We start from the raw sequence: 22446 nt of genomic DNA, 5'->3' as shown, positions 1-22446 counted from the left end.
AATTGGAATCTATTCCATCAGTTGAGAGTGTGAAGTTTTACAGTATGGGCAAGAAAGTGGGGTTTGGCGTTGTGCATTTGAAACTTCTTCATTTTAAAAATAGACTGTTGATGTTCTGCCACCATTCTGCCATTGATAATTCTTCTGAACTAAAGAAATCAAGAGAAGCTTTCCCTTTATTATTCAAAATATACAACTAACCGTTATTGATTTTAGGGATAATAGTTGTAAAAGTGGTTAAGTTAATTGGTAAGGATAAGCAAGAATGACTGAAGCATGATATATTGTAGTTAAGTATTATAGATATGTGACTTAAACTTTTAAGAGTAAACAGCTTACTGACTAGAGTGGTTTATGCAAAGGTTATCCCTCAGACAATAAATTCTTAGATTAATACAAACCCTGAATATGAGTCACAGCGTAATACAGCATTGATACAAACTCTTCAACTCAACTCAACAATGCTAACCAAGTTCCCCAACAAAGCTGTTCGCAGTTACCCATGCTTCGTCCATTTCCTTTTAAGCCAAGGGTTCCCAACCTTTTTTATGCCATGGACCTCTACCATTAACTGAGTGGTCCACCGTCCCCAGATTGGATATCCCTGCTCTAAACCTTTCCACTTCATGTACCTGTCCAAGTTTCTTTTAAATGTTGTTATTGTATCTGCTGCAACCATTTCCTCTGGCATTACACACAAAATGCTGGAGGAACTCAGCAGATCCGGCAGTATCTATGAAAAGAATAAACAGGCATTGTTTTGGGCCAATACTTTTCATCAGGATTCAAAAGGAAGGAGGAAGAAGACCCCTCCACTTCTCCCTTTTTTCATTTGTCACTCTGGTTCCCCTCTTATTCCTTCACTTTTTCACCTCTGCCCATCACCTCCATCTGGCACCCTCCTTCCCTTTCTCCCATGATCCACTTAGTTAGTTTCCTCCTTCTTCAGCTTCTCCACCTCCCCCAAAAACCTTTTCCACCTCCCAGCTTCTCACTTTATCCTCCTCCCCCAGAAACCCATCTTCCCCCTCGCCTATCGCCTGCCAGCGTGCTCTCCTCCCCCTCCCCACACTTGTTATTCTGGCTTCTTCTCCCTTTTCCAGTCGTCAGGATCATGCTACGACCTTGATCCAAGATCAAAGAGCCTCAAAGATTCCTGAGGTTTTAGAATTCACCAACTAACTGAGAAAAAACAGTCAACATTTCAGGCCAAGACCCTTCACATCATGAGTGTGTGGTTTAGTTTGATTCATTTACTTTTCTTTCCCATAAAAAAGCCAAATAATTTGGTATCAAATTCACTTGCTATATTTTTGTTTATTGGTTGGAGACAGATTTCTTTCCCCGAAAGGCATCAGTGAACTACATGGCTTCGTACAACAGCAGTCAGCATTAAGAGAGTAGCTTACTAATTTCCCAAATTTTGTTTAATTATTTTAATCAAAGTTTCCAAGTGCTGTGGTGAGATTCAAATCTATGTTTCTGGACCAACACAGGTTCTGAATTAGTGTCAAAGCGAAGATGGCACCGGGCTGCAATTTCTGTTGAGTGTTGAAGTGGGGTTCAAAGATCGTATATATGCATGGGTCCGAGGGAGGAATTAGGCTTTTTCTTTGCTCTTCCACAAAATGCTGGAGGAACACAGCAGGCCAAGCAGCATCTATGGAAAAGAGTACAGTCAACGTTTGGGTCCAAAATGATGTCTGTACTCTTTTCCATAGATACTACCTGGCCTGCTGAGTTCCTCCAGCATTTTATGCATGTTGCTTGGATTTCCAGCATCTGCAAATTTTCTCTTGTTTTATTTTGCTGCTTTTGTTGTTTGTTATGTGTTGTTCTGCCGAGCATTGTGGGCATTCTATATTGGCACCGGAATGTGTGGCAACACCGTCAGCTGCTCCCCAGCTCACCCTGGGTGTGTTGGTTAACACAAATAACACATTTCCTGTAACTAAACTTGATTCTTGAATCTTTAACTTAACCATGCCCCAGAATGACTTGTCTCTTGCAGTCTCTTACTCATTTTTTGAAGGGTATAATTAGATTTCCACTGGTCACTCAATAGTCAATTGTACATACAGATCTTATCTTTCAGTCTTTCTGACATGTTATTTACTTTGATCTTCTGAACTTAGAGACATGGAATCATTGAAGTAACCTATGAAAAGTTGTTTGACCCATTTGTTTCCAGGTAGTAGGGTAAAATATTCTTGGTAATAGTGAACACTAAGGGAAAAAGTGGCACAACCTTGCGGGCTTTTTGTTCTAAAGGTAATTTTCACATCAGTATTTTTCCCCCGTTCTTGGATGTGTCGATGTATACAATTAATTTGAGAGAAATTGTTATTCAGTCCGATCGTGGCAACCCATTCAGTATCTCCTTTTGGCCCGCTGTATTGGAAGACCTGCACTGGTATCATCATCATCATGGCTTGAGTATTGATATGTTTCCATTACATCCAAGTATAGTTGTTGTGGCTGTAGTTGATGTCTGGTGCTGATATATAATGATTTCATCAGATCTCTAATATATAATGCACCACACAGCCTATTGGCCTCCAGTTAGTAATATTTTAAGTACTTTTCTGCTTTCTGTCTTGACTTTAGAACATGAGATCTTGTTTAAAATCTCTGGGGTTGTTAGGGTTTAAGTCAGAAGGAAAGGCTGGAATGCAAGAATAAACAGGCAATGTTTTGGGCCAATACTTTTCATCAGGATTTGATGAAAATCCTCTCTCTAGTTCCATTATATCTTCAGTGGCTGCCTTGTCCATAAAACCTGGTGTCTTTTATTTACAATGTTGGTTTTACCTCTACTTTGGCTTTTATTATTTTAATGTATTTTCAAACTTTGACTATAATTGTTAAGTATTTGTCAGATTATTTTATTGTAGGTTTATGTTGTTTGATTAAGAAAAATTAATTGTGGTCTATTTATTGTTCATCTTGCCAATTTCTCTTTCATTGAAAAATATTTTGAGTTATTGTCTGTTTATTTCCCTAGTGTAACTTTTTATTGGAAAGGTTAAAGAATCATAGTTTTTGCTCTTGTTGGAATTATTACACCATAGGACATAGGAGCTGAGTTAGACCATTCAGCCATTGAGTCTGTTCTGCGATTCAAGCATGGCTGATTTATTTTCCCTCTCAGCCCCATTCCTCTGCCCTTACTACTCAAGAACCTATTAACCAGCACTTTAAATAAACATACCTAATGACTTGGTCTCCACAACAGTCTGTGGCAATGAATTCGACACATTCACCACCCTCTGGCTGAAGAAATTCCTCCCCACATCTGTTCCAAAGGAACATCGTTCTATCCTGAGTCTGTGCTCTCTGGTCCTAGACTCTCACACTACTGAAAACATCCATTCTGCCTAGGTCTTTTAATATTTGGTAGGTTTCAGTGAGATTTCACGCCCCACCCCCCAAGTTATTCTAAATAGTCTCAGAGCCATCAAATACTTCTCATATGCTAATAACTATCGTCATACCTCAATCAAATTATTTCAGTTATTGCCATGTTAGTGTGTAAGTATGTGGGATATAAATTCAATAAGACTGCTTACTTTCTGCCTTTCTAAACTTTTTCTGCCACTGTCATAATTTTCAGTATCTGAGTTTCCCTGTCATTCCTTTTGCTGACCTTTGGTATTATTATTCTTAAAATCTGACCTGAGGATTCATAATTCACGTCACTTCGGTCTGTGTTCTGTTGTTTCTGGAACTATTGCAACAGTTATTTAACATTTCCTCATTGCTATGATCTCAACTTCTCATTTTATTCAAAATGTTTTGCACTTTTTATTTCATGTTAATTTTGACAATGATAGCATTCTAGTTGTACAGGGAGATGTAATTTTTTATTCATTACGGTTGATTCTGGCTTTTTACTTGCATTTCTATTCATTTCATCAAGAATGGAAAGTTACTGGAATGATCTACTTTTTTTGCCCACTTAATTGTCCTTGAGAAATTGGTAATGAGCTGCTGTCTTGAACTGCCACAGTCTTTCTGATGACAATACTCCAACAATTGCTTTTGGGAGGGAGTTGCTAGATGATGTGCTTCCTAGTTAGAAATCTGTGCAACTTGAGAGTGAACTTGCAGTTTGTCGTGTTGTCATGTTCTTGTTGACCTTGCAGTAGATATGTGATTTGGGAAATACTATGGAAGAAGGCTAGGTGAGTAACTGAGGACATTTTGTAAATCTTGCAAATAACTTAGCTTAAACAATAAAAGTAAGTAAATAACCTTCAGAACTGAAGTTCACGAAAGTGAGTTCACAGCCAGTTGAAGACCCAGTTAGTTGCAGGCCTATACAGTCTAATAGTCCTATATATAACAGCAGAATAGAAGCTGTCCTGGAGCTGGTGATGCATACTTTCGGGCTTTAGTACCTTCTGACTGATGGGGGAGAGGAGAAAAGAGAGGGTGCTGGGTTGATTAGGGTCTTTGATTGTGCTGGCTGCTTAACAAGGAAGAAATGTAAAGAGAATCTTAAACAAGGGAAAATTTGCAGTTGCTGGAGATCCGAAGCAACACACACAAAATGCTGGAGGAACTCAGCGGGACAGACAGCATCTATGGAGAAGAGTAAACAGTTGACGTTTTGGGCTGACACCCTTCTTCAAGACTCATGAAAGGTCTCAGCCTGAAACGGCGACTGTTTATTCTTTTCCATAGATGCTGCTTGACCTGCTTAATTCCCCCAGCATTTTGTGTGTGTTGCTGAAGAGAATCTTGGCTTGTGTCGCTGGTACTGTCGACTAAAGTAGAGTTGGATTAACTCACATAGTGAGAAGGATTAAGGAGGGTGAGAAATATTTTTCATCAAGTGGAATGGATAACAATCATTAAACATTTGTGGAGGCAACATCACTGTAATTCTGCAGTGGTATAAATTTTTGAGTGGAAGGAGGCGGGAATGATAAGTTAAAGCACCGACTGCAAAATTCAGTGGATAAATCACATCCCACATCAGGCTTGTATGCGATTTATAAAAGAGTGAACAAATTCCATTAGCAGTTGTAGATGATCATAAAAGTGCAAGACAGTAAATATTGGAAAGGCTGATGAGTGCAGCATACATTGCCCAGTTAGTAAAGATCCAGAAAACTTAAAGACATTCCAATATGCAGTAAAGATAGAAGGTGCTGGAAATGCCTAACAGGTTAGTCAGAATCTGTGAAATAAGAAGGAGACTGAAAACCCTTCATCAGAACTGGCAAAGTAAGAAAAGTTAATTTTGCAAGGGTGGGAGGGAAATGGATAGGACATAGGAAATATCTCTGAAAGGGTGAGGTGGGAATTGCTGTAGTGATACATTGCTACATACATTGATGAGGGAACAGAGAGATAAAAGTGGGGCATACATTATCTGTGAAATGCACAGAGATGGTGCAGTGAACGGAGGACAAAGGAGAATGCCCAGCAGATCAGACAGTGTCTGTAGAAAGTGAGATTCTGTATTAATTTACAATTGGATAACCATTCAGCAGAATTGGCCAGTTTTGATAGTTATCTAAACTAATTTAATTTGTAACTGAGATATTGAATCCTGATGGACTGGACACAATTTATAGGAGGCTGGCATCATAATTGGAGACCATTATAGTTTAACTCAAAAGAAGAATGTAGAAGGAATGGAAATGTAGAAGGCTTTGGAGGCCAAGCCATTGGGTGTATTTAAGGCTAAGACTGGCGCTAAGTTGGCGTGTCTGGCAGTCGGAGGCCTGACAACTGAGACTCCAGGCCAAGGACTGGAGGTTGGAGACCCTGAATCAGCCTATCCTCTGTGCGTGAGAGGGAAGGAAGAAGCTTGTTTTGCCATCTTATTTTTGTTGCTTGTGTAGTTCTGAACTTATTGGCATGGCATTTTAGCTGTGTGGTGACATTTGCAGGTTTGCCCAAAGCATATCTTTTGGTTGTGTTAGTTAATGCAAATGACACATTTTGCTGTTTGTTTCGATGTACATGTGATAAATAAATGAATCTGAATCTCAGTGTTGTCAAGTGGTCTAGATGGACCATGATAATGCTTTTGCTTGAGTTTACAATGAGCTTCCATCAGAATAGTGCAGAGGACCATGACCAGATGGGTCAGAGTGGAAGACAGATGAGAGTTAAAGTGCAAATAACTGGAAGATCAGGGTCACCTGTGCAGACAGAATGAAAGTTGCTGCACCGAATGGTCACCTATTACCATTTGGTTTCTCCAGTGCAGAGGAGACTGCGTTGTAAGTACCAAATGCAGTACACTGGCTTGGAAAAAGTGTGAGTCCATTGTCACTTTGCTTGAAAGACTGTTTGGATCCCTGAATGGTGGAAAGAGATGAATGAAAGAGCTGGTGTTGTACCTCTTGCGGTTGCTCGAGAAAGTACTATGAAAGTGGGAGTGACGGATGAAGTCAAGATTGATTTAAGAGATCACAAAAAAAATGGTCCCTGCAAAATGCTGAAATGGGGAGATCAAGGTTATTGTCATCTGACTGTACATACAACCAATGAAACCACATTCCTCCAGACCACGGTGCACCCACACAACACATATCACACACAGCCCACAAACCAAAATATTATAATTAAGTTAATAGAATATAATTCAAAATGCTCATAGTAAAGTGCAGCGCAGATAAACAGTAAACGTCTCACTGTCCTACTGATGAGACCTCGGTGGTGGCCGGGTATTTATTAGTCTCACAGCCTGGGGGCAGAAGCTGTTACAGTCCTAGTCCTGATGCTCTGTACCTCCTTTTTGATGGTAGTGGGTCATAGAAATTGTAGGATGGGTGGTAAGTATCCATGTTGAGACTCAGACTGTTGTTCTCACACTACTTGATAAGCCTCATCTGTATGCCAGCTCATCACTGTTGCTGATGAGGACAACCACTACAGTATCAGCAGCCGACATGAGCTAAATCGGGCAGTGCAATCATGAGCAGCGGATTGAGCACACAACGTCGAGGGGCACCAGTGCTCAGCAGGATGGTATAGTGTGTGTCTGGTGGTGGAATCTTGTTAGAACTGATAGAAACTGTGGAATATGATCCATTGAATGTGGAGCTGGTAGAGTGGAAAGTAACAAGTAAGGGAACTCTATCATTGCGTTGACCAGGGCAATGGCAGAAGATTCTCTGGGTCAGATAATAATGGCAAAAGAGGAGGAGAAGAGTCAGATTGATTTCATGGAGAGAGCTATGTAGAAACTCATAAAAAGTTAAGAAATTTTGGGGTTTGATACAAATGCAAGAAGCAGCACTGATACACAGTTAATGAATGGAAGAATACTGCAGCAGGACCAAAGAGAAGATGCTCATCATATTTTACTGGAAGACAGTCACAGCTTGGGCCCATGCACGGTCCCATGACAAAACCTTTAATCTCGAGAAAGTGTATGATAAAGATTATTGTCACATGTACATCGAAGTATGCAGTGAAATGGGTTGTTTTGCATCAACAACCCGAGGATCGTGTTGGGACACCCACAAGTATCATCAGCATAGCATGCCCACAACTCACTAACCCTAACCATAGATCTTTGGATTTGGGAGAAAACTGGAGCATCAAGTGGAATGCTACACGGTCATGGGGAGAATGTAAAAACTCTTTCCATGCAGTGGCTGGAATTGAACCCCAATCAGCAATTGCAGGCATTGTAAAGTGATTGCGCTACCGAAGGTGAAATAGGAGTTATTCAATGTGAGAACAGGTTCAGGGCATGGAATGCCTGTGTTGGTGGAAGGGAACTTGTTGGGCCTCTGTAGATGGAAGAAAGAGAGGGGTGTCAAACCATCCTGATGTAGGTTGGAGATACAAACAATCTGTGATAAAGATTAGGAATTGGAAACTGTTAAAGTGATAGAGGGCATCAGAACTGTCACTATAAACATAATTGGTTAGGGGACTGGACCAGGGAATAAGCATGGAGTCAAAGGAGGAGAACTGGAAGAAAACTCAATCTTTGAGATAGGTGAGAATATAAATTGCCTCTCACCTCCATCGCAGCTGGAAAGCACTCTAATTTAAGATGAGGGGTAGAGTTAGCTTTAAGTCCTACGGGCACTCGGGGTGCAGGTTAGTATGGAAATTGCATTCCCACATGAAGCCCAATGCTCAGGAAACTCTGGAAAAGGCAGGTACTTAGAAGTGGAGAAGGTCAAAATAGAATACTTTGCTTCACCCTCCCCTGGTCCAACTATGTAGACGCTGCAACCAAGAAAGCTCTCCAATGCCTCTACTTCCTCAGGAGGCTAAAGAAATATGGCATGCTCTCGTTGACCCTTACTACTTTTTAAAGACACACCATAGATGTATAATGGCTTGACATTGCTCTGCTCTAAATAAATATAATAAATTGCAGAGTTGTGGACACAGCTCAGCACATCATGGAGACCAATCTCCCCTCCGTGGACTCAGTAAAGCAGCCAGCACAATCAAAGTCCCCATCCACCCCAGATATTCTCCCTTCTCCCCCCTCCCATTGGGCTAATCATACAAAAGCCTGAAAAGCACATTCCATCAGGCCAGAGAACAGCTTCTGCCCCGCTGTGATAAGACTATTGAATGGTTCCTTGATTTGATCTACTTTGTTATGATCTTGCACTATATTGCTTTACATGCACGGCACTTTCCCTGTAGCTGTTACACTTCATTCTGCATTCTCTAATTGTTTTACCTTGTACTACCTCAATGCACTGTGTAATGATGTGCTGTATGAACATTATACAAGACTAAGCTTTCCACTCTGTCTCATTACATGTGACAATCATAAACTAATTCCAATTGCATATTTAAATATTACTACAAACTTGATTATACAAACTAATTCTCCCAGTCAGTGATCAATTTTTACCAGCTAATGGCTACAACACATTTTCTGTTGATTATCAGCAATCTTATAAAACACCTGAGCTCCAGGCATTGACTTCTTGAGGTAGGAAACAAGGACAAAAAGATGGTCTTCACATTTTTGTATTCAGGAGAAAAACCTAGCACAACAGCAACTGTAATTGCTTTTGCAATCTATTAATTATATGACACATGTTATACTATTCCCTTGAGTCAGTTGTAGAATTGAAAAATTCAATATAATTATTCCTTAATTGGACAAATTAGCATTGTTGTATAATGTCAATATCCACCAAAAATGAACTAAAATAATTATGAAATAGCCTCAATTTGTTGGGATATGACAGAGAAGAATGGATTGATTTCATTCTGGAATCGAGCATAAATTGCTTGTATCTTGTGACTCAGTGTGAACCATTCAAGATGTCTGCAATGCCGTAATGACTTCAAGTTGTCTATTATTCTAAATGTAAACTTGTTAAAGGCAGTGAGGCAGAAAAATGCGTCAAGCTGAATAAAGGCTTAATTTGATAATACATTTCAGAAAGAAATTATTTAATTCAGACATTATCTTTTAACGAATGCTTTTCAAATACTCCAAAGGTGCTTTTTAAATGACTGACATTAACAAAGGAGATTAAGTACAACTCATCATTCAATATGTTCAGAATCCTGCATCACCATCTGTGAATGTGGGACTAATCAAAGTGCAAATATTCAAAGCTCATTCATTGTCAAAGTATGTATGCAGTATACAACCCTGAGATTTCTTTTCCCACAGGCAGCCACAAAACAAAGAAACACCATGGAACCTGGTCAAAGAAACCATCAAACACCCAATGTACAATAAAAAGAACAAACAGCAACAAATGAGTGAATAACACCCAGAATATTAAACATCAAACTGCAGAGTTCTTGAAGTAGTCTAGGAATGTTCAGTGTAGTTCTGTTCAGTTCAATTTAGCGCTTGTCATTCATTAAATGTAGGCCGCAGAACCAGTCTGCGTCGAAGTGTCCTGATCAAAATCATGGGGAAAATAGCAATATAAAAGATGTAACCGGAAACCAGAAACACACATAACGTGAACTGCAGGGCCCTCTAAAAATGAGTCCAATCCATACCACACCAATCAAACCAATTAAGAAGTGAACCATACCGATTCAGAAGTGATTAAAAAGCATTGGGAATGCCTCTGGAAAACTCTCTTCCGAGAAAGTTGAAGATGCTGGGGATTAATTGAACATTTCAGAAATGAGATTGATAGCATTTTGAGAGGTAAGAAGATTAAGGCTTAAGGAAACAAATTTGGTAAGTACAATTATGATAAACACTCAGTAACCACCCGTACATCTCGTTAATGCAAATATCTAATCATCCAATCATGTGGCAGCTACTTAATGCATAAAAGCATGCAGACAGGGTTAAGAGGTTCAGTTGTTGTTCAGACTAAACATCAGAATAGGGAAGAAATGTGATCTAAGTGACTGACTGTGGAATGGTTGTAGGTGCCAGACAGGGTAGCTTGAGATTCTCTGAAACAGGAGATCAGCAGTGCCTAGTTTAGAGAGAATGGTATGGGAAAAAAAAACACCATCCAGTGAGCAGCAGTTCTAAGGGCAAAATCACCTTATTAATGAGAGAGATCAGAGGAGAATGGCCAGACTAGTTCAAGCTGACAGGACTTTGACAGTAACTCAAATAACTATGCACTATAACAGTGGTGGGCAGAGGAGCATCTCTGAACACAAAACACATTGAACCTTGAAGCAGATGGGCTACAGCAGAAGAAGACCATGAACGTACAGGAATACACCTAGTGGCACTTTGTTAGGTACCTCCTGTATCTAATAAAGTGGCCACTAAGTGTACATACAATCGGCCTGTGTTCCTGAATGGCTTTCTCTCTGCCTATATATGGTCAATTTGTTTGTAAGTCTGTGGGAACTTATTAATGGGTAGTCTATGGGTAGGAAGTATTAATCTTATTTTATAACAATGCCATGATAAATGCATTACTATGTAAATTCACTAATCCTAATATTTCCAGTGCCTTGAAATAACCATTCAGAAAATTGCTGACAACATTAGGAGTTACTTTACTATTTTTCATATCTGAGGTTCTGGTGTGATTTCTGTGGAGGCTCCTAGCGTTGACCTCTTGATTCTTCATTTCCAACAAGTTTTCTGAGGCGAGTAATTTCTTGCTTGTACCTGAAATTAATTTTTTTAAAAAAGGTTAATTTTGCAATTTCAATAATAATGTGGGCACAGTACAGGCTGAGAGTAAAAACTGCATGGCATTACATAATACACTTATTAAAGATCTTTTTACAGCTTTCTTTATCTTGAAGTAGATCCAGCCTGGAAATACAGTTGACAGGATAGACCTAAATGATTTTTGCATCACCCTTTATAATTAATCATAAAAACAGGCAATTATGAAGATGCTGGAAATCCAGATCAAGACATACAATGAGTATTGTGTACAGTTCTGGCCTCCTCATCTTAGAAGGGATATGCTGGCATTGGAGAGGGTTCAGAGGGGGTTTACAAGGATGATTCCAGGAATGAAAGGGTTATCATCTGTTGGCTCTGGGTCTGTGCTTGCTGGAATTCAGATGGATGGTGGGGGGATCTCATTGAAACCTTTTGAATGTTGAAAGGCCTATGAGTAGATATGGAAAGGATGTTTCCCATGGTGGGAGAGTCTAGGACAAGAGGGCACAGCCTCAGCATAGAGGAGCATCCATTCAAAACAGATGTGGAAAAATTCCTTTAGCCAGAGGGTGGTGAATTTGTGGGATTTGTTGCCACGTGCAGCTGTGGAGGCCAGGTCATTGGGTGTACTTAAGGCAAAGATTGATAGGTTCTTGATTGGACATGGCATCAACGGTTATGGAGAGAAGGCTGAGAAATGGGGTTAAGGTGGAGAAAAAAAAAGGATCAGCCATGATTGGTGGAGCAGACTCGATGGGCCAAATGGCCTAATTCTGCTCCTATGTCTTATGGTCTTATACAAAATGCTAGAGGAACTCAGCAGGTCAGGCAGCATCTATATAGAGAAATAAACAGTTAGCATTTTGGGCTGAGTCCCTCCTTCAGGACTGATGAAGGATTTTGATCCAAAATGTCAACTGTTCATTCCCTTCCAAGGAACCCAAGGTTTCTGTACCTCAGGCGCAATGATAGTAGTGAGGAAAGGGAATGGTGGGGGCCTTTGATGATGAATGCTGCTTTCTTGCAGCAGTGGCCATGTAAAGGAGCATTGGTGAAGTGTGCTTTACCTGTGACGGATTGGGTTGTGACCACCACAGTCTGTAAGTTTGTATTCACTTTCTTGGAAGAAAACTACAGAAATAACTTGCATTTTTGTCATGTTTTTATTAACCTCAGGGCAAATCCACAATTCTGGGTAATAAAGAGTCGTTGTCAGTTGTCTGAATGACAGCACTGTGACCTTTTTAGAACCTCCAGTATCCTTACCTTCTTCAGTTTGGTTATCAGAAATCCCTTCCCTCACCTCATTCATCATAAGGATAACTATAATTAAATACTATTTTTTTCAGATTTACATCTCATTTATACATACTTTAGATTTTATACTCGAATGGTTATATTTCTCATATTTTTTATATTGTAGGGAGTATCTTGGATTAAGTCTGCAGTATTCTTAAGTGGGAGGGTGAACATCCAGAAGCCGTGGCCCATGTAGGTACCAATGATGTAGGTAGAATGAATGGCGAGGTTCTGCACAGGGACTTGAGGGAGTTAGGTGGTAAGTTAAAGGGCAGGGCCTCCAGGGTTGTGATCTCAGGGTTGCTACCCATGCCATATGCTAGTGAGGCTGGAACTAGGAAGATTATACAGTTTAATATGTGGGTAAGGAGTTGGTATAGGAGGGAGGACATAAGATTTTTGGATCATTGGGCTGTCTTCCAGAGAAGGTGGGACATGTACCGAAGGGACCATTTGCACCTGAACTGGAGGGGGACTAATATCCTAGTGGGAAGGTTTCGAAGAATTATTCAAAGAATTACCAAGCAGGGTAGACAAAGGAGAATCGGTTATTGTGTTCTTGGATTTTCAGAAGGCTTTTCAGAAGGTGTCACACAAGGCTGGTTAACAAGCTATGAACACATAGTACTACAGGAAATATTCTAGCATGGATAAAGCAGTGGCTGATCGGCAGGAGACAGAGTGGGAATAAAGGGAGCCTTTTCTGACTGACTGCCGGTGACTAGTGGTGATCCACAGGGGTCTGTGTTGGGACTGATTCTTTTCATGTTATATGTAAATGATTTGGATGATGCAATTGATGGCTTTGTTGCAGAATTGCAGATGATATGAAGATAGGTGGAGGGGCAGGTAGTTTGGAGGAAGTAGAGAGGATACAGGAGGACTTAGATTATGAGAATGGGCAAAGAAATGGCAGATGGAATACAGTGTCAGGAGGTGTATGGTCATGCACTTTGGTAGAAGAAAATAAAGGGTTGACTTATTTTCTAAGTGTAGAGAAAAAGCAAAATAAAAAACTGAGGTGCAAAGGGGCTTGGGAGTCCTTGTGCAGGATTCCCTAAAGGTTAATTTGCAGGCTGAGTCAGTGGTGAGGAAGGCAAATGCAATGTTAGCATTCATCTCAAGCGGACTAGAATATAAAAGCAGGGATTTAATATTGAAACTTTATAAATATTATTATATTATAAATATTATAAAGCAGTGGTGAGGCCCCATTTGGAATATTGTGAGCAGGTTTGGGCCCCTTATCTTAGAAAGGGTGTGCTGAAACTGGAGAGGGCTCAAAAGAGGTTCATGAAAATGATTCCAGGATTGTCTGGCTTGTCATATGAAGAGTGTTTGATGGCTCTGGGCTTGTATTCACTAGAATTCAGAAGAATGAGGGGTGACCTCATTGAAACCTCTTGAATGGTGAAAGGCCTTCAGAGAGTGGATGTGGAGAGGATGTTTCCTAAGGTGGGAGAGTCTAAGACTAGAGGACACAGCCTCAGAATAAAGGAGTGTTGTTTTAAAACAGAGACGAAGAGGAATTTCTTTAGCCAGAGAGTGGTGAATCTGTGAAATTCTTTGCCACAGGCAGCTATGGAGGCCAGGTCTTTATGAACTAATTTCCCCCGGGAACAATAAAGTATGACTATGACTATGACTATGACTATAATTAAGGCAGAAGTTGATAGATTCTTGATTGGTCAGGGAATGAAGGGATATGGGGAGAAGGCAGGAGATTGGGGCTGAGAGGAAAATTGGATCAGCCATGATGAAATGATGGAACAGACTCAATGGGCTAAATGGCCTAATTGTGCTCCTATATCTTATGGCCTTATGGAATTATCATTCACAACAGACAGAGGGCAACCTTGTGGGATATGACAATTGGAGAAAATTGGGAAAATAAATATCGATCTACGGACAGAACATTGAACACCACAGCACAGTAAAGGGCTTTTGGCACGTGATGTTGTTCCAGCCTTTTAACCTATTCCAAGACCAGTCTAACCCCTTCCCTCCCATATAACTTTCTATTTTTCTTTCATCCATGTGCCTATCTAAGAGTCTCTTAAATGTCCATCATGTATAAGACACTACCACCACCTTGGCTGTACATTCCATGCATCTCTATGTTTTAAAAAAACTACCTCTGACGTCACTTCTATACTTTTCCACTCTCATTTTTAAAGTTCTTCCTCTTATATTAGCCATTATCACCCAGGTGCTTGCTAATGACTCTTAATCATTTTATACAGCTTTATCAAGTCACTCCTCATCCTCTCTCACTCCAGAGAAAAAAGTCCTAGCTTGCTCAACTTTTCCTCATTAAGATATGCTCTCTAATCTAGAGAATGTTCTCGTAAATCTCCCCTATGCCATCAAAAGTTTCCACATCCTTCCTATAATGAAGTGACAAAAACTGAACACATCACTCCAGGTATAGTCTAAGCAGAGTTTTATAGAGCTGCAACATTACCTCAAAGTCCTTGAACTGTTAAAAGGCCTGAACAGATTAGATATGGCAAAGTTATTTCCCATGGTAGGGGATTCTAGGACAGGAGGGCATGACTTCAGGATTGAAGAACGTCCTTTTAGAACTGAGATGTGGAGAAATTACTTTAGTCAGAGGGTGGTAAATCTGTGGAAATTGTTGCCACGAGCAGCTGTGGAGGCCAAGTCATTGGGTGTATTTAAGGCAGAGATAGATAGGTTCTAGATTAGCCAGGGCATCAAAGGGTATGGGCTGAAAACAGGGGAGTGGGGTTGACTGGAAGAATTGGATCAGTCCATGATTGAATGGCAGAGCAGACTCGATGGGCCAAATGGCCTACTTCTACTCCTATATCTTATGGTCTAACTCAATCCCGTAACTAATGAAGGCTGACAACACACCATATGCTTTCTTAACCACCTTATCAACTTGCACAGCAAATTTGAGAGATCTATGGACTTGGACCCCAAGATCCTCCACACTGCTAAGAACCCCGCCATCAACTTTGTAAAAGGCTAATACATTCAATTACATCTCTGAAGTTGTGTATTCTGGTTTTACCTGCCTAGGTGCTTGTCCACATATTCCTGCAGCTCAGCCAGCTGCTCCTCTGCAATGATGACCCGCGAATTCAACTCAGCGCGCTCACGTTCCAATTCTTCCTATTAGTAAAATCCAGTGTCGAGGTATTAACAGTAGTCAAACTCTATGCTTCAGCACAGGGCTTCTATTCCCATTCAAAACGTCTTACAGCAAACAGCGTTAAACCAGTTTTTATTTATATTCATTTGCGGAACATTAACATTTAAACTCAGGGGCCACTTTATTAAGTGCAGGAGGTACCTCATGTTCTGAATGCTCATGGCCATCTGCTGCTGTAGCCCATTCACTTCAAGGTTTGATGTGTTGTGCATTCAGAGATGCTTTTCTGCACATCACTGTTGTAATGTGTGGTTATTTGAGCTACTGTCACCTTCCTGTCAGCTTGAACCAGTCTGGCCATTCTCCTCTCTTCAACCACAGAAATGCTGCTCACTGTGTGTTATTTGTTTTTCGCACTATTGTCTAGAGACCGCTGTGCGTGATTTTCATGAAAGATGCTAACTTCCTAATCACATCTGCTACATTCGTGCCCAGATTTTTAATGCATATAACAAAGGTTCCAGTACTGATCCCTATATACCCCACGGACCAGAAGTGTGACTAACGCCTTCAATGTTACATCTGTATCTATTATCTTGAAATATTGGCAGTGCACTATTGGTTTACTGGAAATCTGAGGGTACTCCCCAGTGTGTTCTGCTGCTTTAGAATTGTTATAAACTTCCTCCCTTGTTTCTAATGATGAATTTATTAAAGTAACTTTAATCTGGGTCATTTAAATCTGCTTTAGCTTTTATTTCTGAGAAAGATCTGCTTATCAAGTTGACTAATGGGAATACTGTCCCTTCAAGAAGTTATCGTTCAGATTGCTTAATGCTCATATTGACTTGACACTACTTTAATCTTGTAGATTTAAGCTCTCCTATTGACTCCAGCTACAATGATCGCCTCTGTGATCTGCTTTTAAAAGATTTCAGGTTTTGTATGTCCATTTCATTTTCTCTCTATAGGATTTGTAGAGATCATATTTCCTGTCTTGTATGATTTATTCAATAATCTCCATTTAATATATTTCAGAAAGGAGATTTGCCACTATTGGTGTATAAAATAATCTTCTCCAAGTGATGTCTATTAGTTTTTCTTTGAACTCTTAAAGTTTAACTCTAAAATTATTTAATTGCCCTTTAAATATCTCTGTGCCTCTAATTTAGCTATACTTCATCACCCCTACTCATGGGGAAGACTTCATCTTCCATTTCGTTTATGCTGATGTCAGATCTACCTGGCATCATGACTCATCTGATTGCTTCCAGGATGGAGAATTATGAAATTGGTACTACAGTCTAAAACTCTTGTCCTATTAACAACGTGCTAGTGCAACATTCCTGTTAAGGTAACTTCCTTACTGTCACAAACATTCCCCATTTAACATTGTAGGAATTTAGCACATGATTGATAGTACAAGCCTCGTAACAGTCTGAAGTGCAAACTGGGGTGGCCCTATAGCATGGCGGTTAGCGTAATGCTATTACGGCTCTAGCGATCCAGGTTCAATTCCTGCTGCTGTCTGTAAGGAGTTTGTTCATTCTGCCTATGACTGTGTGGGTTTCCTCTGGGTGTTCCAGTTTCCTCCCGTACTCCAAAGATGTACAGCTTGAGGGGGATAATAAATCAGCCATGATGGAATGGTCGACCATGATGGGCTGAATGGCCTAACCCTGCTCCTATCTCTTATGGGTCAATAGGTTAACTGGTTACATGGCATTTGGATGGCACAGGCTCTTTGGGCTGAAAGGGCCTGTTATTGTACTGTTTCTCTTAATTAAAAAAATTATATTTAATTACATGACCTTGCACTTTCCACTAAAATCAATACATGGGCTTTCACATAAGCCTCTTTTTGTGTTCTTTCGCTACAACCAATGTTGTATTTATTTTTAAAAAAGACACAAATATTTATCTTAATAGAGCTGGCTTTTTGTAGTAGAAATGACAATCGCTTTAACCCATGATTGTAGTTCAGAACCACATTGTATTGTCCGAGAGATGAGGAATGGAATGAACGTGTCAGGACACTGCATCTCATTGAATGGACGGCCATAAAAATTAGAAAACAGAATTTTTCTTGTATTCCTATTCTAAGTGGTGACTATTGGATATTATAATATCTCAGAGACACAAGCAAGTTCCACAATGAGCGGCATCCCAGACCTGTGTGGTAAACGTGAACTCTCTCAGCTGTTTCTTTAGTTCACTCCAGCCTTCATTATCAGATTTGCCACCAGTTTCCAATCTGAAAGTTAACAATAAAACAGTAAATTTGATTTTCTGATTTTTTACTAAAAACAATGACAGAAGATTACGGCACCAAACTGCCTGTATTCATGGAAGCAGATGGCTGCCCCATCTGCAACATGCAGGATTTCCCGATGGCCAACCATTTTAACTCCAATCCCCATTCCTATTCCAATATTTCAGTCCATGGCCTACTCTACTGCCATGATGAGGCCACTCTCAGGTTGGAGAAGCAACACCCTATATTCTGTCTGGGTAGCCAACTTGATGGAATGAAAGTTGATTTCTCTAACTTTTTACCTCTTCTCTTCTCACCTGCCTATCACCTCCCTCTGGTCCTTCTTCCTCCCATGGTCCATTCCCATCTCTGATCAGATTCCCCCTTCTTCATCGTTTACATTTTCCACCTGTCATTTCCCAGCTTCTCACTTCATGCCCACTTCCCAACCCACATGGCTTCATCTGCCGCATTCTGGTTTGTACTCCCTCCCCTACCTTCTTATTCTGGCTTCTTCCCCATTCCCTTCCAGCCCTGGTGAAGGGTCTTGGCTGAAAATGTCCATTGTTTATTCACTTCCATCGATGTTCCCTGACCTGCTGAGTTCCTCCAGCACTTTGTGTGTGCTGTACCAAACTTGACTCAAAGTGAATCCTACTTCTTTGCATTTATTCTGCAGCTCTGACTTTTTCTTGGCTGCAAGCATTTTGCTTGAGCTTCCTTAAAAAGTTATTTAATTATTTCCTTGACTATTTCAATGTTCTTAAATTTTCTGAAAGAATTACCTCGCCTCTTCATGTAATTTTCGAATGATATTTTCACATTCACAACATTTTGAGAGGTAAAGGCCTATTTGTTTTATCAATCTAATTCAAAATGTAGAGCATTTTGCCAGCAGACCATTTTTCCAGTTTATTGGACATGTGCCTGTGTGTTTGATTGTGCAGTCTATTATGCAGGGTAAATTTGCACAGTTAACAGCCTACTCAAACAGCAGAGGCAAGACTCCCAGCCATATCTCCTTGGCAGGGCTATTTCTTCAGAAAAAAGATGCAGTCAGCAGAGTTATAAATGAAAGATATAAAGATAAAGATTGGCTTTATTTGTCTCATGTACATTGAAACATTGAACATACAGTGAAATGTGTTATTTGCATCATAAGAACATAAGAAATAGGAGCAGGAGTCGGTCATCTGGCTCGTTGAGCCTGCTCTGCTATTAAATAAGATCATGACTATCTAGCCAGGGACTCATCTACCTGCCTTTTCCCCAAAACTCTTAATTCCCCTACTATGCAATGCAATGTTGGTTAACGACCAACATAGCCTGAGAATTGTTCTGAGGGCAGCCCACAACTGTCACCATGCTTCCAGCGCCAACATAGCAGGCCCACATCTCACTAACCCTAAGCGTAACTGCACGTCTTTTGGAAGGTGAGATGAAACCAGAGGAAACCCACGCAGCCACGGGAAGAACACACAAACTCCTTGCAGGCAGCAGCAGGAATTGAATCCCGATCACTGAAACTGGTCACTTAAATCAGTCAGACATCGGCTTGTTCCTCACTCTTAGGCTCGGGCCCTGCTGCTGCGACTCACCTTCGGGTCCATTCCAGTAAGGGCCAAACATCAGCTCATTCCCCGCACTCGGGCCAGAGCCCTGCTGCCTCGATTCTGCCTGTACCCAGCACAACGCAACTATTCTGCACCTTCAAGACTTCAGTTCACTCTACAATAATGCCAGGTTGTGCCGGCGGTTCAAGAGCTCAACTACAAAAGGAAAGCTGCACGCTACTGATTGCCATGACTGCTCCCAAGAAAAGTGTGATTAATAAAATAGTTAGCAGTTTTGTTTGCTGCCAACACCATCTCAAACATGAAATTCAATGCATACAGGCATGGTCAAGAGGTTACATTGTTGTTCAGACCTAACATTAGAATGGGGAAGAAATGTGACCTAAGTGACCTTGGCCATGGAATGATTGTTGGTGCCAGATGGGGTAGTTTGGGAGGGTCCTGACGAAGGCTTCCGGCCTGAAGCGTTGACTGATCATTTCCACGGATGCTGCCCGACCTGCTGAGTTCCTCCAGCGGGTTGTGAGTGTTGGGGTGGTTTGAGTATCTCAGAAACTGCTGCTCTCCTGAGATTTTCACGCACAGCAGTCGCTAGAGTTTACTGTGAATGGTGCAAAGAAGAACATCCAGTGAGCAGCAGCTCTGTGCGTGCAAGTGCCTTGTTAATGAGGGAGGTCAGAGGAGAATGGCCAGACTGGTTCAAGCTGACAAGAAGGCAACAGTAACTCAAATAACCAAGTGTTACAACGGTGTGCAGAAAAGTATCTCTGAGTGCACAACTTGAAGTGGATGGGTTACAGCAGCAGCAGACCACAAACATCTGCTCAGTGGCCACCTTATTAGGCACAGGAGGTATTGAATAAAGTGGCCACTGAGTGGATGTAACCAGTAAAACTCTATTACACAAAAATAGAAATGCTGGGAGAACTCAAACATTCAAGGAGTGTCTGTGGAGAGATCAAAACCAGTTAACATTTCTCGTTAAAGATCTTTCATCAGAACTGGGAGTGATGCTGCTCGACCAGCTGTGTTCTTCGAGCAATTCTGTGTTTGTTTCAGGTTCCAGTGTCTACAGTTTTTTAAATTCTACTCGTCAAAGGCAGCAACAATCACTAAGCATCCTTTGCATCTGACACATGCCTTCTTCACGCTACTACGATCAGGGAGGAGGTACAAGAGCCTGAAGACCCTCCCTCAAAGTTTTAGGAATAGTTTCTGCCCCTCCGCCATCAGATTTCTAAATGGTCCTTGAACTTATTCACTTTCTTACTGCCCATTACACCACTGGTGTTTGGGGCAGCAATGAAGGTCCTTCATCTCTGGCAGTGTTCAGGGCTTCCTTTCCGTTTTCACTGCTGTCAGTCATGTATTCCTGAGTCCGCAATGGGACTCGGGAATACCGTTGTACTCAGATGTAGAAGGATTCTTCATTACTGTTTCCATAACAATTTTGTTTTACCGATCAGGGTTGTTGGCCCTGAGCTGAACCCCACCCCCAAACCCCGAGAACTGGTGAACCACTCTTAGTCTAGCCTCTACCCTTTGACCTGTTTGGCACTGATGACTCTATCAAGAGCCAACTCATAAAGCCCTGTCTTCAGCCAGCATAAGCTCTCTGCGTCATTGATGCATGCAAGCCTCCAAACCCTACGACCATGGTATGCTCCTTTTGGAGGGGTCAATGAACGCTAGCTCACCATTCCTCGTTGGCTCCATTTATTTATTTATTTTATATTTTAACTTATAGTATTTTTATGACTTACTGGCACAAAAATAACACAGTTCACGACATATGTTTGTGATAATAAACCTGACTCTAATTCTGAAGTTTAAGTTTCACCTTATCTCTATAGTTTCCCACTGCAGCAGTGACCTTTTGCATAATATTCAGATTTAACTTCCACCAAGAAGACTATGCCATCTTCTTGTAGCTACCTTTGGACAAGAGGTACAGAAGTCTGAAGTCCCTAGGTTCAGGAATAGCTCCTTCCCTTGAACTATTTGGTTCTTGAACCAAGTGACATAACCCTAATTGCTAGTGTGGCAACAGTACAACCACTTTGATCACTTTACACTAAAATGGGGATTTTTAATTGTGTTCTTTCTTGTAAAACTTGTGTTTATGTTATTTCCTGTGAATACTGCCTATATGACGTTATGTGTCTGTGATTCTGCTGCAGGTAAGTTTTTCATTGCACCTGTACACATATAGACATGTGCATGGGACAATAAACTCAACTTTGACTTTGACCTGTAATTTACGAAATTACAGCCCAAACCCCAAGGACTTTAGAGATAATTCTGGGACCTTTTATTCCTTCCTTTCCCCTACACCACCCCTTCTATCCATTCTCCAGAGCACATGCACCAAATTAAACACTGTACCTCCGAGGATCTTGGGATCAGTCGAACAAGGTTTGACCAAACACAAGAACTGCATGGAGTCCACTAACTCTGATTTAGCCCACACAATCTGTAGATCCAGTTCATGACTTTACTGTTAACGTCCTCCCTTCTGTCTACCATTTGTTCATTTGTTGTGTGCCATGTCATATATGTGGGCGATCATGGTCTTTTCATGACCATGATTGTTCTTGGCAGATGTTCCGACAGAAATGGTTTACCATTGCCTTCTTCTGGGCATGCCTTTACAAGACGAATGACCCCGCCATTGTCAATACTCTTCAGAGATCGTTTGCCTGCTGCCGGTGGTCACATAACCAGGACTTGTGATATGCACCAGCTGCTCATACAACCATCCACCACCTGCTCCCATGGGTTCACGTGACCCTGATCAGGATGGGAGGGTCTAATCAGGAGCTACACCTTGCCCAAGGGTGACCTGCAGATAGTGGAGGGAAGGAGCACCTTACAGCTCCTTTGGTAGAGACACATCTCCACCCTGCCACCATTACCCATCCCAATTATTAAATAATGTGAAAATTATTTGAGACCTATTCTCGTACAAAGAAATCACTGTGCAAAAAAAAAATCAAAAATTAAATACCACAACATTGCCAGAAAGTTAAGAATTGATGCAACACTTACACAAAGGAAGATGCAGCCGGTGCAGAACTCCCACCGAGTCTTATCTAAAAATAAATGCAAATTAAATGAGTAAACGGACATG

At 40.9% G+C, this 22446-nt stretch overlaps 2 protein-coding genes across 10 annotated transcripts in view; one reads left to right on the top strand and one right to left on the bottom strand.

The window, feature by feature from the left end:
* The window catches only part of antkmt (adenine nucleotide translocase lysine methyltransferase), a 22894-nt gene extending 18313 nt beyond the window's left edge, over window positions 1-4581 (top strand). For 2 of the 3 annotated variants that reach the window (XM_063059261.1, XM_063059259.1), the window contains exon 6: window positions 1-4581. This exon is cut by the window's left edge and continues 519 nt beyond it. The gene's annotated coding sequence lies outside the window, so the exon portion shown is untranslated. The other variant, XM_063059260.1, reaches the window with a different exon arrangement.
* ccdc78 (coiled-coil domain containing 78) overlaps window positions 1-22446 on the bottom strand; it is a 140978-nt gene that overhangs the window by 10326 nt on the left and 108206 nt on the right. For 5 of the 7 annotated variants that reach the window (XM_063059252.1, XM_063059253.1, XM_063059251.1 and 2 more), the window contains 4 exons: window positions 22365-22408; window positions 17661-17742; window positions 15408-15508; window positions 4610-11062 (listed from right to left, as the gene is read on the bottom strand). In XM_063059252.1, the coding sequence (XP_062915322.1) occupies window positions 10996-11062; window positions 15408-15508; window positions 17661-17742; window positions 22365-22408 (294 nt within the window). In that variant the 3' untranslated portion in view covers window positions 4610-10995. Of the gene's footprint in view, window positions 1-4609; window positions 11063-15407; window positions 15509-17660; window positions 17743-22364; window positions 22409-22446 lie in introns of those variants that run through there. The other 2 variants (XM_063059255.1, XM_063059256.1) reach the window with 2 other exon arrangements.

The sequence above is a fragment of the Mobula hypostoma genome, chromosome 9 (assembly GCF_963921235.1).
Source record: "Mobula hypostoma chromosome 9, sMobHyp1.1, whole genome shotgun sequence".
Lineage (NCBI taxonomy): Eukaryota > Metazoa > Chordata > Chondrichthyes > Myliobatiformes > Myliobatidae > Mobula > Mobula hypostoma.
Note: the sequence above shows the minus strand (reverse complement) of the source record. Positions and strands in the feature narration are given on the sequence as shown.